This window comes from Penicillium paradoxum (assembly GCF_028828445.1).
Source record: "Penicillium paradoxum strain IBT 22861 chromosome Unknown utg000006l_segment0_segment0, whole genome shotgun sequence".
Taxonomy (NCBI): Eukaryota; Fungi; Ascomycota; class Eurotiomycetes; order Eurotiales; family Aspergillaceae; genus Penicillium; species Penicillium paradoxum.
In genome coordinates, this window is record NW_026643184.1 from 1,123,675 (window position 1) to 1,145,291 (window position 21,617).

The 21,617-nt window shown below is 50.7% G+C and overlaps 7 protein-coding genes across 7 annotated transcripts; 3 read left to right on the forward strand and 4 right to left on the reverse strand.

Annotated features, from left to right (window-relative positions):
• Positions 1-5,090: 5,090 nt before the first annotated feature.
• On the forward strand, positions 5,091-5,309 carry N7457_006890 (uncharacterized protein; the record flags this gene model as incomplete). The annotated part of the gene is made up of 1 exon (XM_057177933.1): positions 5,091-5,309. The coding sequence occupies one exon, from the start codon at positions 5,091-5,093 to the stop codon at positions 5,307-5,309; it is 219 nt and encodes a 72-aa protein (XP_057029677.1).
• Positions 5,310-6,739: 1,430 nt separating this feature from the next.
• Positions 6,740-7,735, reverse strand: N7457_006891 (TFIIIC subunit 6 family protein; the record flags this gene model as incomplete). The annotated part of the gene is made up of 2 exons (XM_057177934.1): positions 6,740-7,606; positions 7,667-7,735. The coding sequence occupies 2 exons, from the start codon at positions 7,733-7,735 to the stop codon at positions 6,740-6,742; spliced, it is 936 nt and encodes a 311-aa protein (XP_057029678.1).
• A 372-nt stretch (positions 7,736-8,107) lies between these two features.
• Positions 8,108-10,175, forward strand: N7457_006892 (uncharacterized protein; the record flags this gene model as incomplete). The annotated part of the gene is made up of 3 exons (XM_057177935.1): positions 8,108-8,126; positions 8,380-9,680; positions 9,738-10,175. 3 exons carry the CDS (start codon positions 8,108-8,110, stop codon positions 10,173-10,175), a joined length of 1,758 nt encoding a protein of 585 aa, XP_057029679.1.
• A 660-nt stretch (positions 10,176-10,835) lies between these two features.
• On the reverse strand, positions 10,836-12,799 carry N7457_006893 (WD40 repeat domain-containing protein; the record flags this gene model as incomplete). The annotated part of the gene is made up of 3 exons (XM_057177936.1): positions 10,836-10,987; positions 11,050-12,412; positions 12,473-12,799. 3 exons carry the CDS (start codon positions 12,797-12,799, stop codon positions 10,836-10,838), a joined length of 1,842 nt encoding a protein of 613 aa, XP_057029680.1.
• Positions 12,800-13,447: 648 nt separating this feature from the next.
• Positions 13,448-14,605, reverse strand: N7457_006894 (STIMATE family protein; the record flags this gene model as incomplete). The annotated part of the gene is made up of 3 exons (XM_057177937.1): positions 13,448-14,092; positions 14,163-14,393; positions 14,417-14,605. 3 exons carry the CDS (start codon positions 14,603-14,605, stop codon positions 13,448-13,450), a joined length of 1,065 nt encoding a protein of 354 aa, XP_057029681.1.
• A 999-nt stretch (positions 14,606-15,604) lies between these two features.
• On the reverse strand, positions 15,605-16,325 carry N7457_006895 (putative pre-mRNA branch site protein p14; the record flags this gene model as incomplete). Its single annotated transcript, XM_057177938.1, has 5 exons — positions 15,605-15,705; positions 15,775-15,902; positions 15,960-16,016; positions 16,124-16,147; positions 16,294-16,325. The coding sequence occupies 5 exons, from the start codon at positions 16,323-16,325 to the stop codon at positions 15,605-15,607; spliced, it is 342 nt and encodes a 113-aa protein (XP_057029682.1).
• Positions 16,326-17,291: 966 nt separating this feature from the next.
• On the forward strand, positions 17,292-21,574 carry jhd1 ([Histone H3]-lysine-36 demethylase; the record flags this gene model as incomplete). Its single annotated transcript, XM_057177939.1, has 2 exons — positions 17,292-20,621; positions 20,681-21,574. The coding sequence occupies 2 exons, from the start codon at positions 17,292-17,294 to the stop codon at positions 21,572-21,574; spliced, it is 4,224 nt and encodes a 1,407-aa protein (XP_057029683.1).
• Between the last annotated feature and the right edge of the window lie 43 nt (positions 21,575-21,617).

Below are 21,617 nucleotides of genomic sequence, written 5' to 3' on the forward strand. Positions count from 1 at the left end.
TATAAGTCCAGAGCATTAGCTGAGATGAATCATCGAGGGCACGTGGGATGAGATAAGGCAGCACAAAGGATGTGCTTATCTCGTCCAAATGGCGACAGGGAAGCAAGGAGAGGGCAAAAGCTTATCACTTACTGGCAAAGACAATAATCACCGATCGTCGCCATGAACTGAGGTGATGGGAAATTGGGATGAATGAGCTTGGGTCAGAAAATCCGGGGAACCCTGGTCTTTTTATAACAAACTTGATTCTTCCACCCTTTTCAGGAGCGTTCTCTATTCGGTCAGAAAATGGCAAATTCCTAAATCACTTTTACTACTTTGATGTATTCTATTATTATTACATATGTCCCGCAATCCTTGACCAGTCATAACCGATGCTAGGCGGGGGGGTTCAACCGTATCCCCGAGTCTCGAAGCCCATTCACATCCGCCAACTCCACCCCAACTGCTCATGCTCCGTCCACTTTTGACTAACAACCGGCGACGCTCTCGAAGCTGATTGGAAGCTATCGCCCCTCCTTCCGAGCTCAAGCCGAATGAAAAAATGCCGCTGCGTCATGCGGGCCGATAGAAAAATTACCTCAGGTCTGGAACGTGGCTGAGGCGTTGGGCTAGTGTACAGGAACAGGGGCAAAAACAGCGCGGGTGACTTGCAGAGTTTGAATCTGAAAATAGAGAAGGATACGATGGTCACCTGAGAGGTTTTACTATCCTTCAGCGCAGGTATGATGCGATATCGAACGTCGTGGAATGCAATGTGTCATGGCAAACCCACGAACCCACTCCAAGCGTCAGGGATAAGAAACTGGTGGAATTTATTTTTCCCTGCAGTTTTGCGTCTTATCATGCTATCGAGGTAAAATGCCTCATTCTCAATGTTCCAGCCCCAATGGTGTCCCCCAGATCGCATCGTGATCGACTACTTCGTCCTAGATCCACCGGTGGCTTGTTTCCGGGGGATTTTCGCCATTGGGGGAAAAGGTTTGGCAGGTTTGACAAATTTGACAAATTTGACGGGGTTTGACTAAGGCTAATTGCACCTCCAGGGCTGAGTCTTTGCAATTCGTGCGCATGTCCCCGGCCCGGTGACAAGAGATGTCTTGGAAGCTCCATATCTCCAGAGGGGCCCTCTTTCGGTGCGTACCTGGATCATTGAGTTGCGGGGTAACATTTTTCCCAACTCGTGTCTTTCCCCTTGAACATCCGTTCTGCACGTTTTCTCGGTTGGGCATTGTTATTCGTTAGAAATCACGCATCGGGACCTCTTTACCCCAACAAATAATGGGCACGTTTCTCACGCAATTGAGCAGGATCCTGGAAATTCTGGATGTTTGGCGGGGCCTTTACGTGATAGCGGATTCTCGGCGCACTTGCGATTGGAAGCGCCCGCCGCCCAACGGAAAAGATGAGGTAATTGGCGTCTGCCTCGAGGGGAAATGATTTTCCGCCCCGTGACGTACACCCGACATTGTAGCCTCAGGCATCCTCCCCTCAAAGTCTGGGGAAGGAGGCACTGTGATGTCGGAAACCCTTCCGATCAATGTTATGATGCACTTTCGGGGTTACTCCTACCCAAAACAAGGAGCTGACAGTGCTTTCCAAGGTTTCCGGGTGCCTGCCTGGTGTCACCATCTGACACGACCTCAGGCGCGGGCCACGTTCGTAGCGTGCTACCTGGAGTTCTTTCACTGGTGTTGGCCGTCCGGGAGATCCTAGTGCCGTGAAGTCCCAAGACAAGACACGGGAACTAACAAGTCAGGAGATCATCTAGAAAACAGTCGGCGCCCTTCCAAGCATGTGTTCTGCAAAGTTAGATGAAGTGGCATTGGTAGAGTTCAAGTTTTGTTCAAGTACGGAGTAGGGCTCCCGTTCCTCAGGGATTTTGGGTACACAATGATCAAGGGATCCCTGAATTCTATTCTTGAAAATCACTTCGTTGGCTTGACTTGGTACATCATACATTGGAAGCCTGGTAAGCGCCGAAATGGAACGCGATTGCCAGTCCCACATTCTTCGGCGCCAATCTGTAGATCGGGCACTCTTCTCGACAGACCATAGAGTCGATTCTTCACTTTCGATCTATCTCGAAGTATTCCCTTGCGTACGGAGTATAGAACACGCTATCCTGCGCTCGGTGTTTTCATTCTGGGCTGGGGTTATTGCCAAGGTACCAAAGTATGCCCAAGAGAAAGATCTATCTTTTTGAACACGATGTCTGGCACCTATGTACGGAGTACAAGGATATTTGTCCGGTGATAAGGCAGCCGAGCGTAAGACCTGACGTGTCGGGTAGACCAACATCGATCTTATGTACACAACATGTCCAAGGCCGAATAACCAGCACCCATCAAACACAGGTACCTGATTTGAATCATTGCCATCACGAAGTCGTCAGCTCATTGATAATCATGCATGAGGATGTGTTGTACATCCTGTACCTGACGAGACCATTCCACAGTGCCACAGCTGCAAATAATAAACTGAGTGGTACGCTCGGTTATCTGTAAAACACACCAACTCGGCCAACTCATCACTTCCCCTCCCGGGCCTATCTGTGTCGTCCCATAGTCAAACTACATAACCACAGGTATCTCTCAACGAGCGGTGAACACAACAAGTCATGCCGCAGAGCTTATCTTATGTGGTACACGACAAGAATGCTATTTACACCGTTTTCACGAGGTACTTGGTGCAGCTCCATATGCAAGTATATTCGACATATCTCCAACGTCAAGGTTACTAGTGTCCCTATTTTTTTTTATCATCAGACTACTCCATACTCCCTATGTGATATCGGAGTCTCCTAGCCCCGGATGTAACGGAGATTCCATCCGCGATCGAAAGGGGCCCCCCGATCAATGCGCCTTAAATCACCGTCGGAGACCCGGCGCCCTGGTAATCAGGAAATCCGGAGAGTGGAATGCGCATTCTAGAACCATACTCTACCCCTTTCCCCCGGAATCATAGAACGGAGTACGTACGTCGCAGGTGGCAGGTGCATTGCAGATATTGTAAATAGTATATTCGCTCCTGTGGCCCCTTGAATCCGGGGGAAGAAGAATTGTGGAGTTTCCTATTCGGATGTCGATCAACGGCGAAACGGTCACCTTTTGCGTACTTCTGTAGCTCACTCGTCGTGCCCCTGAATTCATCCATGGTTATGGATCAGAAGCAACGAAATGTTGGGAGAATGGCCGCTCATGGATCGTATCCCTGTGTAGATACCTTTATTTGCTGTACGGAGTACGGAGACATCTCAGACAAAGAATGATTTGATATGCGCTCCAGACTGTCTCGGCCCCTGGCGTGGATCCACTGGAATCCCTTTTTCTTTTCTTTTTTTGCTCTGCGATGTGAGATTTAAGCGATGCTCCTAGACTTATTTAAATTAATTTATTGCGCGGCATCCTATTCCATGGGAAGATTTTTCCTCATCAGACAATGTGTGAGATTTGTGTGGAGTACGGAGTACATCGTATACATCATACTACCTACTCCGCATGTATATATTTGGCATCACCGGGGTTTGATGAGCCGACGCGTTTACAACGGTCTTTGGGCAGTCTGGTCCCAATTTTTAGCGGATCGCCCATGGTGATGCATATCGGGGCTCGGTGACCATGTCAACAAAGATTGAAAGAGATCAAACCCCTAACGGTGAAGGGATGCAGTCGCTTAATATTGGACAGCTCTTCCCCAGAAAAAGAAGCGAAATAGGAGCTCCGATTTCTGTCGCCACCCTCAGCCGATCGCCTACACCGCAACGGAGCAGAGTCCATCCGTCTAGCATCCCGGTGTATCGTACCCCGGCAGTCTGGTCGTTGGGCCAGCTTTGCTATGATCGCCGTCTCCGCTCTCATGCCGAGGTTCACAGGCGAGTTATCTCCGGGGACGCTAGAAGGCATAGAATGATCCCAGAAACCCTTCATAACTACAACCCTCGTAATTCATTAGCTCTCAAGCCTTGCCGATGTAGCCGGTCGGCTTTCAGTCAGCTACTTTCCCCGTACTCCATAGTGTATTGATGTGTTTTATACAAAAAATATTATGAAATGCTCGATTCGTCAATTCCCACCCCTGGTCAATCTCTCCCCACACTAACGCGTCAGGCTCCATCTCCTCCTTTGTTTTTCTCCCCGACAGGTGTGCCGGGTTGGGCTCCCGCGGTTCCGATGGGGGAATGTGCCCATCCCTACCTCCATGGCTGGGTTATTGGGAGGTTTAGAATGAGGCGATTGGCCTTGGCGGGCAGATCTCCAGGGAGTAAGCCTTGGGCCTGGCCAGGTATGCGTGTACCGGGTACTTTCTTTCTTCCCCAGGGAATGTATTCCTCCACACTTTTTACGGGGGCCTTGTTTTTGGTTTAATTATCTGTTTGTTATTTTTAATTCTGGGGGGGAAATATAAACTAGTTGGAGACCCTGCATCGGCTCTTAGGATTCCTAGTTCTGTTCATATCTAAGATAATTCGCAACCCATTTGCACCTTTAGCAACTGCCAACAGCTTTGCTAGTCCCATTCGCTTTGATCATCTCAGTCTTCTGTCATAGAAGCACTACTACTGTGGCCATAATCATCTTAATTGAGCCTCACCACCAACTATCATTCTTGCCACATCTCCCCTCTCCCCCAAACCAAAACCCACGTTTCGCCCACCAACCTCCCGTCTCGAAAAGACCGGATCTAGATATCTTCCATTAATCCATGTAAGTTTGAACTCCCGTCATCACTTGCCACATCATATCGCACCCTCCGATCCGATGCTCCGAAGCCGGGTCCTCGGGCAAGTCCGGAGCCTCCAGGGCTCCATCTATACCGATAGGCATATGCCAACAAGTACAAAGCACAAGCATGTTGCACAACAGAAGACTGACTTTGAATCCTGTGAAGAACGTCACCCCTGCTCAGACAATCCCAAGTCCCATACGTCAGCCTTCCTCACTTTTCAGCCGAGGTACTCAACCCATCCTTATACTTTCCTACAAGTATAAGACCCCAACAACAACCGCATTCTTCAACAATCTCAACCCTGAAGAACCAACCTTCCTACCTCTACAATCCTACCAACCCATAAACCTACCTCCAAAATAATGGCCACTGTCTCCACCAAGACCGCAACCCCCGTCATGCCTCCCTCCTTCTCCATGTCGCAGGACATCTCCCGCGCTATCATGACAGCCTCAGTCCAGAAGGCAGAAAAGACCCGCTCAACCCTCATCGACGGCATGCCTCCCGCCCCTCCCCCATCGCCCGTCAGCTTCGCCAAGAAGGGTTCCTACGATCACATCCCCAGTCTGAACCTGGAGTAATCCTTCTTCTTCTTCTTCTATTTCGGGCTCCGTTCTCACCCTGATTCAATACGTCTTTTTCGCTTGGGTTTCTCTTCTCTCAGAGGAGGGATTTATTGTACCACCATCCCAATATTTCCCAATAATCGGTTCGTGGACACGGATATACAGCCTTTTCTGGTGTCTTGTGTCCTTGCCGTTTTTTTTCCTTCCGGATTTGATATCTGCGATGCTTGTTAGCCTTATGTCCCTTTTTCGTCTGACTCTGTTTTTTTTGTCGCCTGTTAGATTTAGCGTGTTGCATGGCGGCGCGGACATCATTCTGGGTTTGCGCGCTGGGGTATGTTTCAACAAAAGTCTGGGGATTCGGTGTTATCTAATTATTTTTCCCTGGGCTTTATCTGGAAATGAAGATTTGATTTTATATGATCGGTGATCTAGTAAGATTCGATAAAGGATTGTAGTTTTGGTTATGGGAAATTTCTACGACGGATAGTCGACACACTGTCTTTGTCGTGGGTCCGCTGTACGGAGTACTCCGTTAGCTATACTCCGTATTCCGTACAGACAATGCATTCTGGCGGTGTCGGCGATTCAACCTCGGGAATGTCGGGGAGGTCGGATCTGCAACATACGGTGTGTGACACCTTGACTCACATTGCCCCATAGCCATTCTAGAACAGTACTTCCGTTCTACAGGGGTGTAAAGTACCATGTACATAGTACGCAATGTGGAACCTCTAAGCCGATGAGAACATCGAACCGTCTACGGTATGGGTAGCTAGCTGCAGTATGTGAGGATAGGTCGATCATAACGTCACCGTTCTCGCCTCATATGACCTGCCTTGCAGAGGTTCTGATGCGCAAAATGATATCGATGCATGTAAGAGTCGGTTGTGGGAGCAAGTTTTTACGATATACATATGTCGTTTTGATATCATGGGCTTGCGTGATCAAGAGTTTTTCATAAGGGAACAAGGATGCCATCCCCAGTATTGGGTTTGGTCATGACGTTGCCTTGTAGATCCCGTAAATTGAGTTCGCGTTAGAAATATTGATCTAACTGACAGGGCCCAATCGATGTGTTGTTCGTGGGGCGGTAGCATACCCGGTGATTTCTCGGTGTTGCGAGGATTGTGGCTGGTTGGGGATTCTTCGTTCCCACTTGATATCATAGCTCTCTCCCCGTGGTGAGAATTTCCATTTCTGCGACATACACTGCCGCAAAACGATGATATATATCTTCTCCAGTAGTTATCCTCGGCTCATGGCTCCTGCTTCCACGTGACAGCACAGATCGGCTATAGATATATAGCGTAGAAACTAAATCCAGTGATATGCCGAGACCCGAGGGCAACATCTAAGCTGAATGGTCGGTGTAGAGGCATGGGTCTAGACCCGAATCATAGATCGCAGTCAAGAGCCCGGTCGCTGATTTGCTCCATACGCCTTCACGATATAAGATCGTCGCTTTCAGATGTGGAGTCGAAATCAGAGTCTAGGTCGGAATCAGACTGGGACTCAGAGTCAAGATCGAGAGGATTTGGTTCTTGATTAAGCTCTTGAATGAGTAGCTCAAGAGTCGCCTGCGCCTCCACATCTCCTCTCGAGGCACGTTCATTCAGTCGATCGATCTCAGCAAGCTGCGCCTCAGTGCGAGCCCAGCCCTGCATCCTATCTGACAGATCTGGCAGATTCGGTTGACGCCGTGTGCTCATGACTGTGCGCACAGCATCGGTCTCTCCCTTGGCGGTCTTGATCTGCTGCAATTTGTGGAGGAACAATGCCTGGTGGGATGGCGCTGCCGGACGACGGGGTACGGCGAGTGTTTCAGCGTTCTGAGAGGATAGGGGTTCGGCTCGTCCCGCGAAGGTCTTTTTGTTCACGTTCTGTGCGAATTCCGGCTCAGCGCTGGCGGCGAGTTGTGCCTTGCGACCAAGAATCTTCACACTGTTGGCGGCCACAAGTTCATAGGAGGCCCCACGGTGCAGCGGAGCGGAGTTGTCGGTTTCAGGTGGTGTATCGGGGCTGGAAAATACTAGTTCTGTGCCGATCTGATCAGCCCAGGAGCAACTGAACAGTTGATTGTAGTAGGAGATGATTGGGTTGTGAGTGTGGAGGTCGAGGATCTGGATGCGTTCATTGGGGACGCTGCCGGTCTCAGCACTCTCAATCGGGGGATAAGAATCGTCCTGGTGATCTTGATTGTTCCTGTTTGTTGAATTTTGCGGCCCTATATTGGCCTTTTCCCCGGGGCGACGGCGTGGTGGGCGTACTGCACCATGGTGGGCGGTCAGGTCCAGATTGATGTAGAAGGTCTATCAGCTAGGTTAGCAGCCGGTAGAGGGAAACTGACAATATCACATTATGATTCTGACCTCGGTTTCTGAACCATATTCATATTCATACTCTCCATCTGAGTCTGGGTCAAGCATTGGGGTATCCATGATCGGGCCGTCTGGATCGTCGAAGAACCCAACCTGCGCAGGGCTGTAGGGCTGCGATAAGATAAGGCTGAGTCAGCTGCAAGGCGGTGAGCCCGGTCTCAGGGTTCCCCTCTCCACCGATCAGGACAGTCAACAAATAATGAAGCCCTGGTGGCGAATGTTGTGGTTGTTTTGGTTTCAGATGATTGAGGGGTATTTTCAATAGCGCAATTGGCATATTCGAAATTTGAAAAATCTGATTGCAAGGATATGCTACGTAGCCTTGGGCAGTAGGGTACAACCTATACTTCGTATACGCTCTCCACACCATATACTTCTTAAGTAGAGTTCAATCCTTCTTTCAGCCTTAGACTGCCAACAGCCTGGACAGCAATGGGGCCATCACATCTTCGTAAGTCTTCCGTCCCTTCCGTTCCGGCTCTCGACGGATGGCTGCTCAGGCATACACAACGGTGTATGCATGAAAGTGGCGATCGCATTCGGCTTGGTAATCCCTTCAATGCATTTCCGCACGCTCCCGGCTGGTGTCTCTGACCAGTCGAAGCTCCATTTTTTGGGTTTTTTTCTTTTATGATTTCTTCATCGGGCGATCTTAGTTCGAGCCGGAAGGCCGGAGCTCGCTAACTATGTGGATTTTCTTATAGATAACCCCGCGGTCCTGTTGTGCGCCCTTCTTGTCCCAACTCTTGTTCTTTCTCGTCCCACCATAGATCCCGGGGAATGCCCGACGGCTGCAGCCCTACCACTCGACTCCATTGAACCGGCCTCGACTGAAATTCCTATAGTCTATGAACATTCTAGATCGCCAGCCCTGACAGTTTATGTCGGCTCGCTTCAGCAGATGACCCGGAAAGCCAAGGCAACAATTGCCCTGCTCTCGACCCTGATCGCCTATGTATCTATTAACAGCCTAATCCACGCACTGAGGCCGGCTGCTTTCATCTGGTATGAGGAGGATCGGGAGGAGCGGAGCTGGATTGCGAGCTCGCGCTCGTGGCTTGATCGCAAGGCCTGCCGATGGCTTAGCGTCTGCGGCGCAACCCATCTCCAAACCGCGGACGGGGAATTTGGACACCGCGATCCAGCAAAGTGGGCAAGTATGCAGGTACAGCCCGAGACACCATGGCGGTCGTTCTGGCTTAGCGGGGCCAATGAGTCTGAGTGGGATCCCGAAGAGCGGGCTCGGCGGCAGATCCCGGACTATGTTTTCCACTACGCCCCACTCGTCCACCTTTATTCTGGCGAGCAGTTCTGGCCCGGGGATATCGCCGAACACTTGTACCATACCACTCCGACCCTGAATTATACCCCAATTCAGGCCCAATGGGATCATCCGACACTGAGTGACTTGCATGAGCTGAACCAATGGGAAAAGGGTAGGCCTGTGTTCCTGACAAGCAACGACGATGTACAGACGCGTCCACCATGGTTGGAGGGCGAGAGGAATATCCCTGAGACAAATGATGACAAAAAAGAATCATGGGCTGATTGGGATGGTCGCGTCGATGGGGATATCCCCGGTGACACAGAGGAAAACCGTGCCAAGTGGTATGATTTCCACCAATTGCAACAAGAGGATGCCTCGGAACCTGAGTCGAACTTCAACGAACATTTGCAAGCTCAGCAAGTCCTCAAGGAACATATTCGCAGACGGTATGGCGGCGAGGAGATTTATAATGATGTCGGTGCCGGTGGCCGAAGTGACGCCCCTGCAATCCTGGTAGTCATGGATAAGGGCAACGGGATTGTGGATGCATTCTGGTTCTACTTCTACAGCTTCAATCTTGGAAACACCGTGGTCAATGTCCGGTTTGGCAATCACGTTGGCGATTGGGAGCATTCTATGGTCCGATTTCACAACGGCAAACCAAAAGCCCTCTTCTTCAGTGCCCATCAAGGCGGAGAGGCTTATAGCTATGAAGCCGTTGAAAAAATTGGACACCGCGTAAGTTGCCAAACAATAGACTCCGCGATTGTGGCGTCACTAACTTTACCCGCTTAGCCCGTCATCTACTCTGCCGAAGGTAGCCACGCCATGTACGCCACAGCCGGTGTACATGAGTACATTCTTCCCTGGGGATTACTGCACGATATAACTGACCGCGGTCCACTATGGGACCCCGTTCTTAACTCTCAAGCCTACACGTATGACTTCGACAATGAGCATTTGCGAGCGTCGACCTTCAGCCCCTCTGCCCCAACAGAATGGTTCCATTATAGAGGCCACTGGGGTGACAAGTTCTACCCACTGGGTGATTCCCGCCAATACCGATTCGCAGGCCAGTACCACTACGTGAACGGACCTCTAGGCCCCAAGTTCAAACATCTCAACCGTCACAAGGTGTGCCAGGGCCCCGATCGTGCACCATGCGTCATCAAAAACTACATCGAGCAAGGAAAGCGATCTCGGCGGTGGGGACCAAACGGACCGGGAGAGTAACTTTTTCATGGGCTTCCAATTTCTCTCAAGACTCATTCGACAGTCATGGAGCTGGTGTGCCTCTTCTCGCGGTCAGCGTCCGCTCGATATCCACCAATTTATACTGCCAAATTGGGCAGAACACCCTGGAAAAGTCCGTTGCTAACACATTCTTTTTTCTTTCTTTCTTTTTCTTTCTAGGATCTTTATGTTGACCCCCAGATACCCCCTTTGTTACTGGAGTTCCTTCACCAAGGGCAACCGACAGTATAGCCCTCCCACGAATAAGACCATGCTCCCCTCATTTGATATGACACGACTTGCATGTGCTGTGGCGTGTTTACTGGCTTTGATTTCTACTCTACCTACGTACTCTTTCCTTTTCCTTTGGACCCGGGCGTTTTGCATGCTTGTTCCTTTGCTAGAACGTTATCAACGATCTCAACAATATGACACTGCTACGAGAATATCTTTGCATATAATAATTTATTGCTTGTAGAGAGGAAAAGGTCAATGGACGCCTAATGGGAGCGACTTAAGTTCTCTCAAACTCAACGGAGACCACATCGACCTCCAGGGCTACAACTCGGGCTGATGAAAGATAATAAAAAAACATATGTCATTATAGAGACAATATATAAATAACAGGAAAACGTAAATCTTTTATTTGAGATAGAATCTCTAACCCCGAATCTCCCAGAGTCGGATGTTACCCTGCTCATTACCAACAGCCAACTGCTCGGAGTTCGGTGAAATAGCCACGGAAGAAATCCGACCCAATGGCGTGTTAGCAGTAGGCCAGTTACGGTATACAGTGCAAGTAGGAAGGTGAACTATAGAGAATCCAGTTAGCAAAGTGCACAAAAACCAAGAGAGAACAGTAGGAAGAACATACCAAGACGCAAAGCATCACGCTTCCACCGACTCGCCATAATCATCATCTGTCCATCAGGGGCAAAGACCAAATGGCTGATGGGAGTAGTAAGCTGATCCAAGACACGCACAGGTTCAGGGTTACGGGGGATACCCGACTGAGCAGGCGAGTTCTTATCCGCAGTCGAAGCATTGGCATATGCGGCCGCCCAGACGCGACGATCGTAGATGTTGACAATACCACTGGAAGAACCAATTGCAACCCAGCGATCACCTCCAAGCTGTGTCCGGCCTGAGCGTCCACCGAGGCTGAGAACTGTCGTGCCGACGGCACCGGCATCGAGCCAGCGCGCGACAATGCGGCCTTGGCGTCCGTCCCACTCGGAGACCTCACCGTTCTTCGACACGACTGTCAGACCCTCGCCGTCAGACCACCAGGCAAAGTCTGAGACACCGCCACGGCCGTCGACGCGCACTTGCGCGATCCATTGCGCGGTGGTGGCGTCCAGGACGTTGATTAGACCGCCGCCCTTGCGGGATGTGCCGACCAGGCCGATAAAGCGGCCGCAGGGGGAGAGCTTGAAGCGCTCCATGGACTTTTGCTCTTCCTTTCGGTCGGAGGAGCCGTTGACTTTGTCGACTTTGCCGGTGTCCAGGTCCCAGATGTGGAAGTAGCGCCGGCGACTGGAGGCGAAGATCTTGTTGCCTGTTGGAGGGGCGAAGGCGGACGTGTGGATTGGGGTGCGCATGATGTGCATGGAGGTGAGGAGGGGGTTGGGGGCGGGTGCGGAGGGGGAGATGTGGTGCAGGAAGAGAGTTGAGGCTGGTCCGGAGGAGAGCAGGAGCGGGTAGTGTGGGTGGAAGTTCAGGGAGTCGACGGAGGACGGTTGGGATTTTCCGATATCCTTCAGTCGCTGAATGTCGATGACCTCCTGGCGCAGCTTGCGCTTTCCGCCTGAGCGCGCGTTGTCTTCTATGCGTGTCAGGTCGGAGGCGTTCTGGAGGAGCTTTGCGAGGGGCTGCATGGATAGCTCCTCGTTCTCGTCGTCGGAGTCGATCTCGTCTCCGCTGCCTGCCTCCGAGTCTGAGTCGGTCTTGCGGCGCTTGAGCTCGGGTGTGGCCCACTCGGGGGTTGGGTGCAGTCGTGTGAACTGTCTGCGCAGTCGTCGGACGTATTCCTTGCCACTAACTACATCTTCGTCTTCGAAGTTGCGCAGTTTGCGCAGCTTGGCTTGGCTTCCTAGCGATACGGCAAGGCGGTCGTCGTCGCTGTCATACCAGACCGCGGGTTCGTCCTTTTCCTCCTCGTCTTCAACATCTGAAGGAGTTTCCGGGGAAGGGATCATATCAATGGTAGCAGGTGCACCCGAATCGAGGAAGAAGAGCTAGATAAAAACAGTATGGTTAGATTGAAAGCCTGGAGACTTGGAGTTGGAGTCGCATACATCTGAGTCGGCCAGGCCAGCCAAGTCTTCGCCCTCATCTCCCTCGCTGGCATCGCTTTCGTCATCACTGTTCAAAGTGAGAGCCATTCCGGCCTCGCGATCCTGCTGCCTCTTCAATGCGCCCATGAAACCCTCATCGTCGCCAAAGAGCATGCGCTCCAGCTTCTTCTCGGCCTCATCTTTCTCGGGCACATCTTCCTCATCCGAGCTGGTTTCGTCGTCCATTTCGATATCTGAATCTTCCGGGCGGAGATTGGCCGTAGTGTTCTCCATCGCAGACCGGGTGTTTGCCTGCTTGGCTTTCACCTTCAGCCCTGCTTTAGGCATGGTGACGGGTGTGAGAGAATCTGTAAATCGAGAAACTTTGCTTGCAGAATCGACCACCGGATTGATATCGGGAGGCAATTGTGCAATTGTAGGCTTCCAATGTTCCTCGGAGCTAGAATATTTTTCCTCTTTGATTTTTCCAGAACCGGCAGATCAGAGCGGTGTGTAAGGCGGCATATATTATGGCCTTGGATTTAGGGCAACAAATTGATATCAGGGAACCGTGGAACGGACCAAACAAACTTCACTCAGACTCGTTGATTACGTTTTCATACTCTGGATTAGTCGGGACAATCCTTTCTTTCTGTATCAAAAAATGGAAAAAGGCATACAAAAAAAAAGCGTTCGGGGAAGATGGAGTGCCAAGCAAGATAAGCGACGTTCTTCCCTCTATAGAAGATCTTATTTGACTAATCTACGAATACCTGATACTTACGACGACCTCTAGCGGATACCTAGGTAAATATTGTACAGCCTTCGAAATATACACACTACATAATTACATGTAGGTACTTAAGCAGTGGAAGAGTACCTATAATAATGCTTAATTTGCAAGAGCAAGATAATCGTATACACAAGCACACGTTAAACAGTAATGAACAATCCCAAAAAAGTAAATATGTAACTCCCAAATGCACAAACAAAGAATTAGTGAGTTCCTTTGCTGGGTTCCGTATCATGTCCATTGCGGCTGCTACTCGAGCTTGCTGGTTCATATGGAGGCACAGGATTATGATCCTCAGTAAGCAAATGCTCTGACTCATGGAGAGCATCTGTAGTGGCCTTTGGCTGTGATGTGGTCTTCGGGGTTTTCCCAGGTATTTCATCGTCGGAATCCGTTGAATATGACTCGTCCAGACCATCAAGAAGAGCCTCCCGACGGTGAGCATCGTCACCTGTGGCGGCATCCTCTGTGTTATCTGCTGTGTAATGAGAGGCTGGTTTCTTGATGAATATATCGATGATGTAATATTGGATGGCGTTCATGATGACCGGGAAAAGAAGCATGACGAAGAAGATCTGGACAGCAGCATTGCCTTCTGTCCATCGTAGAGCCCAGTCGCCGACCTTGACAATGAAAGGTAAGAGCTCAATGAGGAAGAAGACGCATATCTTCATGCCAAGTAGCCCCATAAAGTAAACTATGGCCTGTTTAAGCCACCATGTTGCGCGGGGTGGATGGCCATAATTCCCCGACTCGATCGATTCCGGGGGATTCGCAAGCGGAGTGTAGGATGCGAGGCGGTTGAGAACACGGAGAAGGAGGATCAGAATCGGGATCCCAAGGGTAGTCTGTTCAATCAAATCCTAGTTAGCAAACAGGCCCTGAAGGAATGTCAACGCAGATGCAAGAGAGACTTACATCAATTCCCAAGTTCAGTATGTAGAATGAGCATGGATTCGGCTTGTATGACTTCCGAATCTCAAATTGGCCCGCAGAAAACATCGACATGACAAGATTCAACATGTGAAGCATCACTGATCCAAAGACTTGCTTCGAGACGTCGAAGGCCCAGACCTTGATCGGACGCTGTGGTCGCTCTCTCCATCTCTTGTAGACTAGAGATAATAATGCAAGGCCACCGAGAGCAACCTGCACAAACACAGAGAATGGACCAAGTAACTTGCATTCTCCCCCTCATCGTCCGGATCCTGTGGACTAGTAGAATTTGTCCCATAATGATATGATCCGTGTGCGTCCGAGGTTGCGGGGAGAGCTGTACCGACGTATGAGGCGAGAGTGCCAGTTGCGGATATAAGGGTGGTTGTGGCTATTGAAGCAAACGAGCCTGCAGTGTCCGCCATTTCTTGGCCTTGTTTAGCCAGATAGGGGAGAAAACAAGAAGGGTCAGAAAGCAGAACGCGACATGAGGTGGAAATCAAGTGTAACGGTCAGCGTCTAGTAAGGTTTATCAAAGGTGGAGGCGGACGTCATACGCGTGACATCAAAATGGGGGAGTGAATCAGGCCAGGAAGCAAGGGAAAAGGTTCTGTTGAACAAAGAACAAAGCAGATATGGCTCTGCTACACAGAGAACAAAGTGATCTAAGGGTTCAATCTTTGTATCAGGAGCAAGAGGGTGGGTTTATGAGTCTGCAGAGTGCTGCGCCCTGGGCGGTGTCGGGTCCCCGCAGTGGGATCGACAAGGCCGATGTTTCCATTCGATCAAGGGACCCTGGCTATTTTGAGGGTCTTCGGCCTTGGCATTGGGGTTTGCTCCAAGTTTCAGCATATCTAGAAGAGCACTCCGTATACAGATTGGTGTCCAAGTCCATTCCAACTCCCCAGCTGCCTGCATCGAGGTGGGTATGCCCTGATGATGCCCCGGGTGATGCCCCGGCCCGGCGCACTCAGGTGCATATCGCGCAGACCCTAGTTTAGTTATAGATTCAGATAGCGATATAGAGCTCTCGAATAGTTCAATATCAAGCCGTGGATATACATTCCAATACTTGATCAGACATATCAATCCATAAATCTAGAAAGAGCACGAAAGACAGTTGGAGTGAGCAAAGTGGAGGATCGAATTGACGAAGAGTAATAATATAATGGTTAAATATGGTAAAAGAAGAAATCAAATCTCGCCGGACGTGTTGTTCGCACGATCATTCTTGAGTCAATATGCCTGACGACCAGAATCAGCCTCGCCCACCATCAAACCCTCTGAAATAAGGAAAAAAAAGCCCAGGGAATAAAAACGCCGGAAACCCCTCAACCAAGCCGCGATTGAATAGTAGAGCCCTTGCAATACAATGCGCGGCTAAATGCGAGCAGAGGGCATCATGAGAAAGAGAATTCGTCACATCATTCTATCCCGTGTTGCCGTTTCAACCGTTCTAAATTCTCCTGTCTTTCCGTAATGTCCTCTTTCGTACGGACCATCTTCTCTGGCTGGTGAAACAAGACTATAGCGCCGAAGGTCAGTCAGGACTGTACACTCCCCGAAGCTCATTCAATCCATGTGTAATACATACCGACCAAGTATCTGTTCTGGAAGTTGAAGCCATTTAGTTTATCGCATGCCTGTTTAGCGTCGCTGACGTCCTCGTAGACAACAAAGGCGGTTCCCTTGGAAGTATTCGCGATACCTTGACGGATTTGGCTGCAAGTAAAATGGCGTTAGATCGAGCTCTAAAGCGAGACCATGGGTAATTATTACCGAATGGGACCAAATTTGCCAAAAAGGTCAAAGAGTTGCTCCGCTGTTACGTTGTAGCTGTTCGAGGATATGTCAGCGATCTGCTCGTGACTTGCAAATGAGGAGTTGTGGTGCTGATCCGCCGGGGAAACAAGCCAGAGCAAGGCGAGTGATCAAGTACGTACTTGAGGTTCTTGACGAAGAGAATCCTATAGAAAAAGAAGAAAAATGTGGTCAGCGCTAGTCACTTTTATCTGCCGGAGATCTACTAGACCCAACAATGACCCAGTTGATGGTGAAATGGCACTGCTGCCGACAATCGGGGGAGGGGCATGGAAAAAGTATTCTCACATACCGATTGGCTTCGGGGGCGAGCTTTCGGCTCATTCTCAGAGGCGAGAGAGTCCAGGAAGAGGTTGAATTAAGGTATGGACAAGGAAGATACGCAAGGTATCGGTTGTAGGTTGGAATAGCGAAGATGCAGAAGGTGAGAGCAAGGCGCAAGAACAACCACGAGGTTTGTCTTGGCAGAACGCTTACTTATCCTGGGTTAGTGCCAGTGTGGTCTTAAACCGTATGTGACAGAGTCATGTGACTCTTGTGAGGGTGGTGATCGGTCAAGGCCAGCACGTGATGGTATCAGGATGGTATCGGAACGTATTATCAAGACGGACGCTCTCGGCGTCGCCAACTTCCTTTCGACTACAAGAGAAATTGAGCAGGTCGGGGGGGCACCCAGATAGACACAATCGCATCCTATGATCAGTGTTCTTGACCTTGTAACCTAGATACACAATTCTATCTTTCTAATAAGAGCTCTCGCTGGGCGCACCGTAATGTAGAAGCCCGCAGCTGTACGGTGTACATACCTTCAAAGTTGCTACTCGACTCCCGCTTCCTCCCCCAACACCTCGCGCTCATCCGCTTCTCTCTCTCTTCCGGTGCTTCATCCATTCGCATACTCATCATTTTCCATCCAGTTGGCAGGAATCAGTTCCTGGCTACTGGATCTCGTTTAATCTCCTTCCTTAACTGCCCTCAGGTTGCGGCGCGACTCTCGGCGCCTTTGTCCTCCCGCCGCTCGAATCAACCCCCTCAACGCAACGCTCCGCGAATACCGTCGACCACTCACTTCGCCCTCAATCGTCCATCGAATATCTATCATATCCCTGCGGTTTGTTATGCGCATGCTTTCCTGCCAGGAATGACATTCCCTTCGCCTGCGCCGGCCTCTCGCTAGCCCGTGTGGTCCAGTATCCCCGCTTTGCACCCACCTACCGCAAGCGCATCTTTTCGCACCTCCGACCCTCCATCTTTAATTTCATTTGAACTATACTTCACTGGGTTGCGAAAATGATGAGTGCGGCATCATTTGCGAATCCGATCGGCGGCCGTCCGCCGCAGTACCGTACTCCGTCCCCTCCATTACGCGCTGTCGAACCTATCACTCCATCCGCAAACACCGATTTTTCCTCCTCTTGGACGAACCGCGGTCCTCCCCGAGCTGCCAGTCTTGATCGCGATCAGCGTCCATCGAATCACAATCGACATGTCGCTGCAGAGAGTGCCTCACACCAGCGATCGGGCCATGGCCGCTCAAACTCCACCATCGATACACTTGCGACGATCGCACTCGCAACGAGTCCTACCTTCGCACCGCTTCCTCAAAATCCGCCTTCCCCTACGCCTCGGTCAACAATTCCTCTGTTCCCACTCGACTCCGCGGACGCTGAACGTCCGGCCAAGCGAGCACGGTCGGCGAGAAATCCGTCGCCCTACCGCCCGCGGCCAGGGATGCTGACTGAAAATCCACAGTCAACTGGGCTAGAAAGCATGACAACGGATGCAGAGCTTCTACTCAATCTCGCACGGCCTACTAATTTCCACCCAGGTAACCACACTAAAAGAGTGAGCATCGACGAATCGTCTCACCACTACGCCGGTGATTCTATTCGTCAAGCTCGAGTTGGCTTTGCTGCCGCAGGAAATTTGGGCGACAGCGATGTCAAGTCGAATCACAATTCCGATGATGTTCCTTATGCGCGCATGCGCTCTCGCTCTGATGGATCAGCCTTCATCTCCCGTCCTGTGATGCGTGGAATCCGGCCAACGACCAGCTCCGGTACTCTCCCACCAATAGTTTGGGAAGATGAAAATCAAGATAATACCTGGCATCCGCCCGGGGACACGCCTCGTCATTGTGCGTATGTTGCTCATCCTCCGGTCAACTCTCAGGAATCTCAATGCCCGAAAAAGTCTGTGACTATTCCGCCAAAGATGGAAGATGAAGAGAGCGATACCAGTCAAGCAAGCTGTGGGGCATGCCATTTGGTGCGTATCCCGGTTGAGACCGAGGAACAAGACGAAGACACCTGGATCAGCTGTGATGGATGTAAACGATGGTTCCATATTGTTTGCGCCGGTTTCAAAAATGATCGGGAGGTTCGCACCATCGACAAGTTCATCTGCCGGCCATGTCGATCAACATACGGCCAAACAACTTTCGTGCGCAAGTCCTCGCGGGCCCGTACAGCCATTGACTACGCAGGCCTGAACCAAGGTCTCGTCAAAGCAGCCACCGACTCACTGGAACATCACTATCTTGAGCCCATTCGTCAAGGGAAAATTCGATTCCAACCCGAGAGCTTTCCCCGGATGAAGCCTGAGCTGGTCACGGCGGAATACTTCGAACGGGGAAATGGGTGGACGGAACCTATCGTGATACCTGCCTGCTGGAACACATGCCAGCCCATTTCTTCGGAAAGTACAGACTTCGAAGCTTTAGTCCAGGAAGCTTCATCGCAAGAAATGTTTGATGATCTGCTCGATAGTCTTACAGACCAAGAGCCCCATGTCGAAGAAACAGTTGATTGTGGGCAAGACCTCTTGGGTATGGTCATTCCCCAGGGTCTTACTGTCCGCACTGTGGCCGAGCTTTACGGACCTGAAGAAAGGGTTGAAGTCATCGATGTCAAGTCTCAGCAAGGAGAGGACAAGCGATGGAACATGCAGAAATGGGCAGATTACTATGAGAGCAACGAGCTGGACAAGCCTGTCAGGAATGTCATCAGCTTGGAGGTATCGCAGAGCAAACTGGGCAGACTCATCCGACGACCGAAGGTTGTGCGTGACTTGGATCTGCAAGATTCTGTGTGGCCAGAGGAGCTGAAGGCAATTGGCGACTATCCCAAGGTTCAGTTCTACTGCCTGATGTCCGTTGCTGACTGCTATACCGACTTTCATATCGACTTTGGAGGATCTTCGGTGTACTATCATATCTTAAAGGGCAAGAAGACTTTCTTCTTCATCCCACCTAAAGACAAACACCTCAAGAAGTACGAGGAGTGGTGCAACTCTCCCGCGCAAGACTCGATATTCCTTGGAAACCAGACCAAGGAGTGTTACCGTGTGGATCTTTCCGAAGGAGACACCATGTTGATCCCCTCCGGCTGGATTCACGCAGTGTGGACTCCAGAAAACAGTTTGGTCATTGGTGGCAACTTTTTGACCAAACTGAACTATGGCATGCAAATCAAGGTCCTCAACATTGAAAAGGAGACCAAGGTTCCAAAGAAGTTCCGATATCCTTTCTTTCAAAAGATTCAGTGGTATACAGCACTGAAATATCTGGAAGATGACCCCATCCCGCAAAATGTCATGGAAGCATTTATGCAGGACGAGAACTACCGGTTCCACCGCCAATATCCTATTTATTATGAATTTGGAGAACGTGCCAACCAGGAGCCTCGAGGATCTCCTCATCACAATGCACGTTTCTATTCGCAAGCGGAGTTGGAGGGTCTACTTGAACTAACTAAGTATCTGCTGCGGACTGCGCTCATTGCGGGGGGCTATACTGTTGACGGGGCCATCTCCATGGACGTTCGAAACGCAGTCAGACGTTCCATCCCCAAAGGAACCGGTGATCCTGTGGATATTATCAGGAAATTCGGAGTATGGGTCGCATGGAAGCGAGGCAACGAAAAGGCCCCCCTATGGACTAGACCTGGCATCATCGAAAGCAATCCTAAGGTCTCCATCACAGAAAAGAAACCCGCAGGGCGACCAAGTCGGCGATCTGAACGCAATGTCGATAATCAACGCACATATGCCGAAAGACAAGCAGTCCAGTGGCCTTCTGAAGAGCCACCAGCAACCCCGAATCCTCCAGCCAACAGTCTGGCTTACGCACAATCGGATGGAAGTGCAACGCCGGCACCATTCAGCGTTGCTCCAGATACCAGCATCAAAGAGATTGCTACTCCCAAGCCTCGAGCTGTGCAGCGAGCCTCAGGCCTTGGGCCCAAGCGAGTTGCATGTGACGCTTGTCGCAAACGACGTATTCGTTGCCGACACAAAGATGAGCCCAGTGATTTGGTGCTGAATGGGCAAGTCGCAGTCAATACCTTGACACCTGGTTCTGGTGTGAGCACCCCTTCATCCTTAGCCCAGGATGCTGTTTCCGCATTGAACTCTCTAGCGGCAATTGCATCTCAAACTGGGTTCCAGAACAATGGGCATCTTGTTGACCTGGAGCGATTCGAGAGCTCGGGAAGATTTCAATCCGCCGTCATGGGCAACTCCACGGGGGCTGCCAATCGACTCATTGATGCGAGCCCCGACGGAACCAATGGAGGGAAAAAGGGGCGCAGCAAGGCGTGTGATGATTGTCGGAAGAGTAAGGTTCGTAGTCCTCAAAATTACCTCTCTTGGTCCTTCTACTGTTACTGACTCGAAATTAGCGCCGTTGCATCCACGATGAATACGGTCGGATAGATCCAATCAAGGCTCAAGAGCGCTCCAAACCTCGTGCGAATGCTTCCGCCAAACGAGCACGTGCTGCTGATGAAGATGATATGCTTGTCACTGCCAAGAAAACGAAACAGGAAAGCACGTCACCTATGGTACAACCCGCCTTGTTTTTCGATCATGATGGTGATGAGCTGATGGCACAAGCCGATTTGATGGATGTTTATGACCGTGAACCAGCCAATCAAATCGATCCAACAAGCGAGCATATTCCTGGGCCAGATGAAGAACCTCAAGATCAAGCTCTGTACGCGTCGCCGCCTGCTTTGCAGGCTGATTCTATAGATGCAAAGGATGTTAAATCTGTGCCTGAAACGATGCCTGTCTCATCGTCCAAGCCTAACGCCTCCTTGGTTTCCCCACCCACGTCGCTGGCCGACGAGATGGATGGGGTCCACGAGGGAGATGCTGTACAGTCTGTGGAGGGGGAGGTGTCGACTGCTCTTCACACTCCCAACTCCAGCTCTCGTCACTCATCTCGTCAACCCCGACACGTCGATCGATTCGCGCCCGATGCATCTGCAACCCGGGCTCCAAAGCCAGCGGCTAGAGCAACGTTTTCCAACATTGGCGCACGCAAGACCACTCCGGTTCCACCGTCATCGAGAAAGCCTTCGTCGCGTCCCTCGTCCTCACACGCCAAGAAGAGCTCTCCGATGTATGAGAAACACTTCACTCGCCAAGCCCCTACATCATTGTCTCCGCGTCAGCACAAACATAATCAGCACCTCACTGGAGATGAAGATGCTGATGAAGAGAGCCTTCGTTTAATACGAGAGCTCCAAGAACAGGAGTTTGGTCTGCGAAAACGTTCTACACGAGTCTAAGTCTGCAAGAGAGCCGTTGGTCTTGCAGCAGACTTTGTATTCA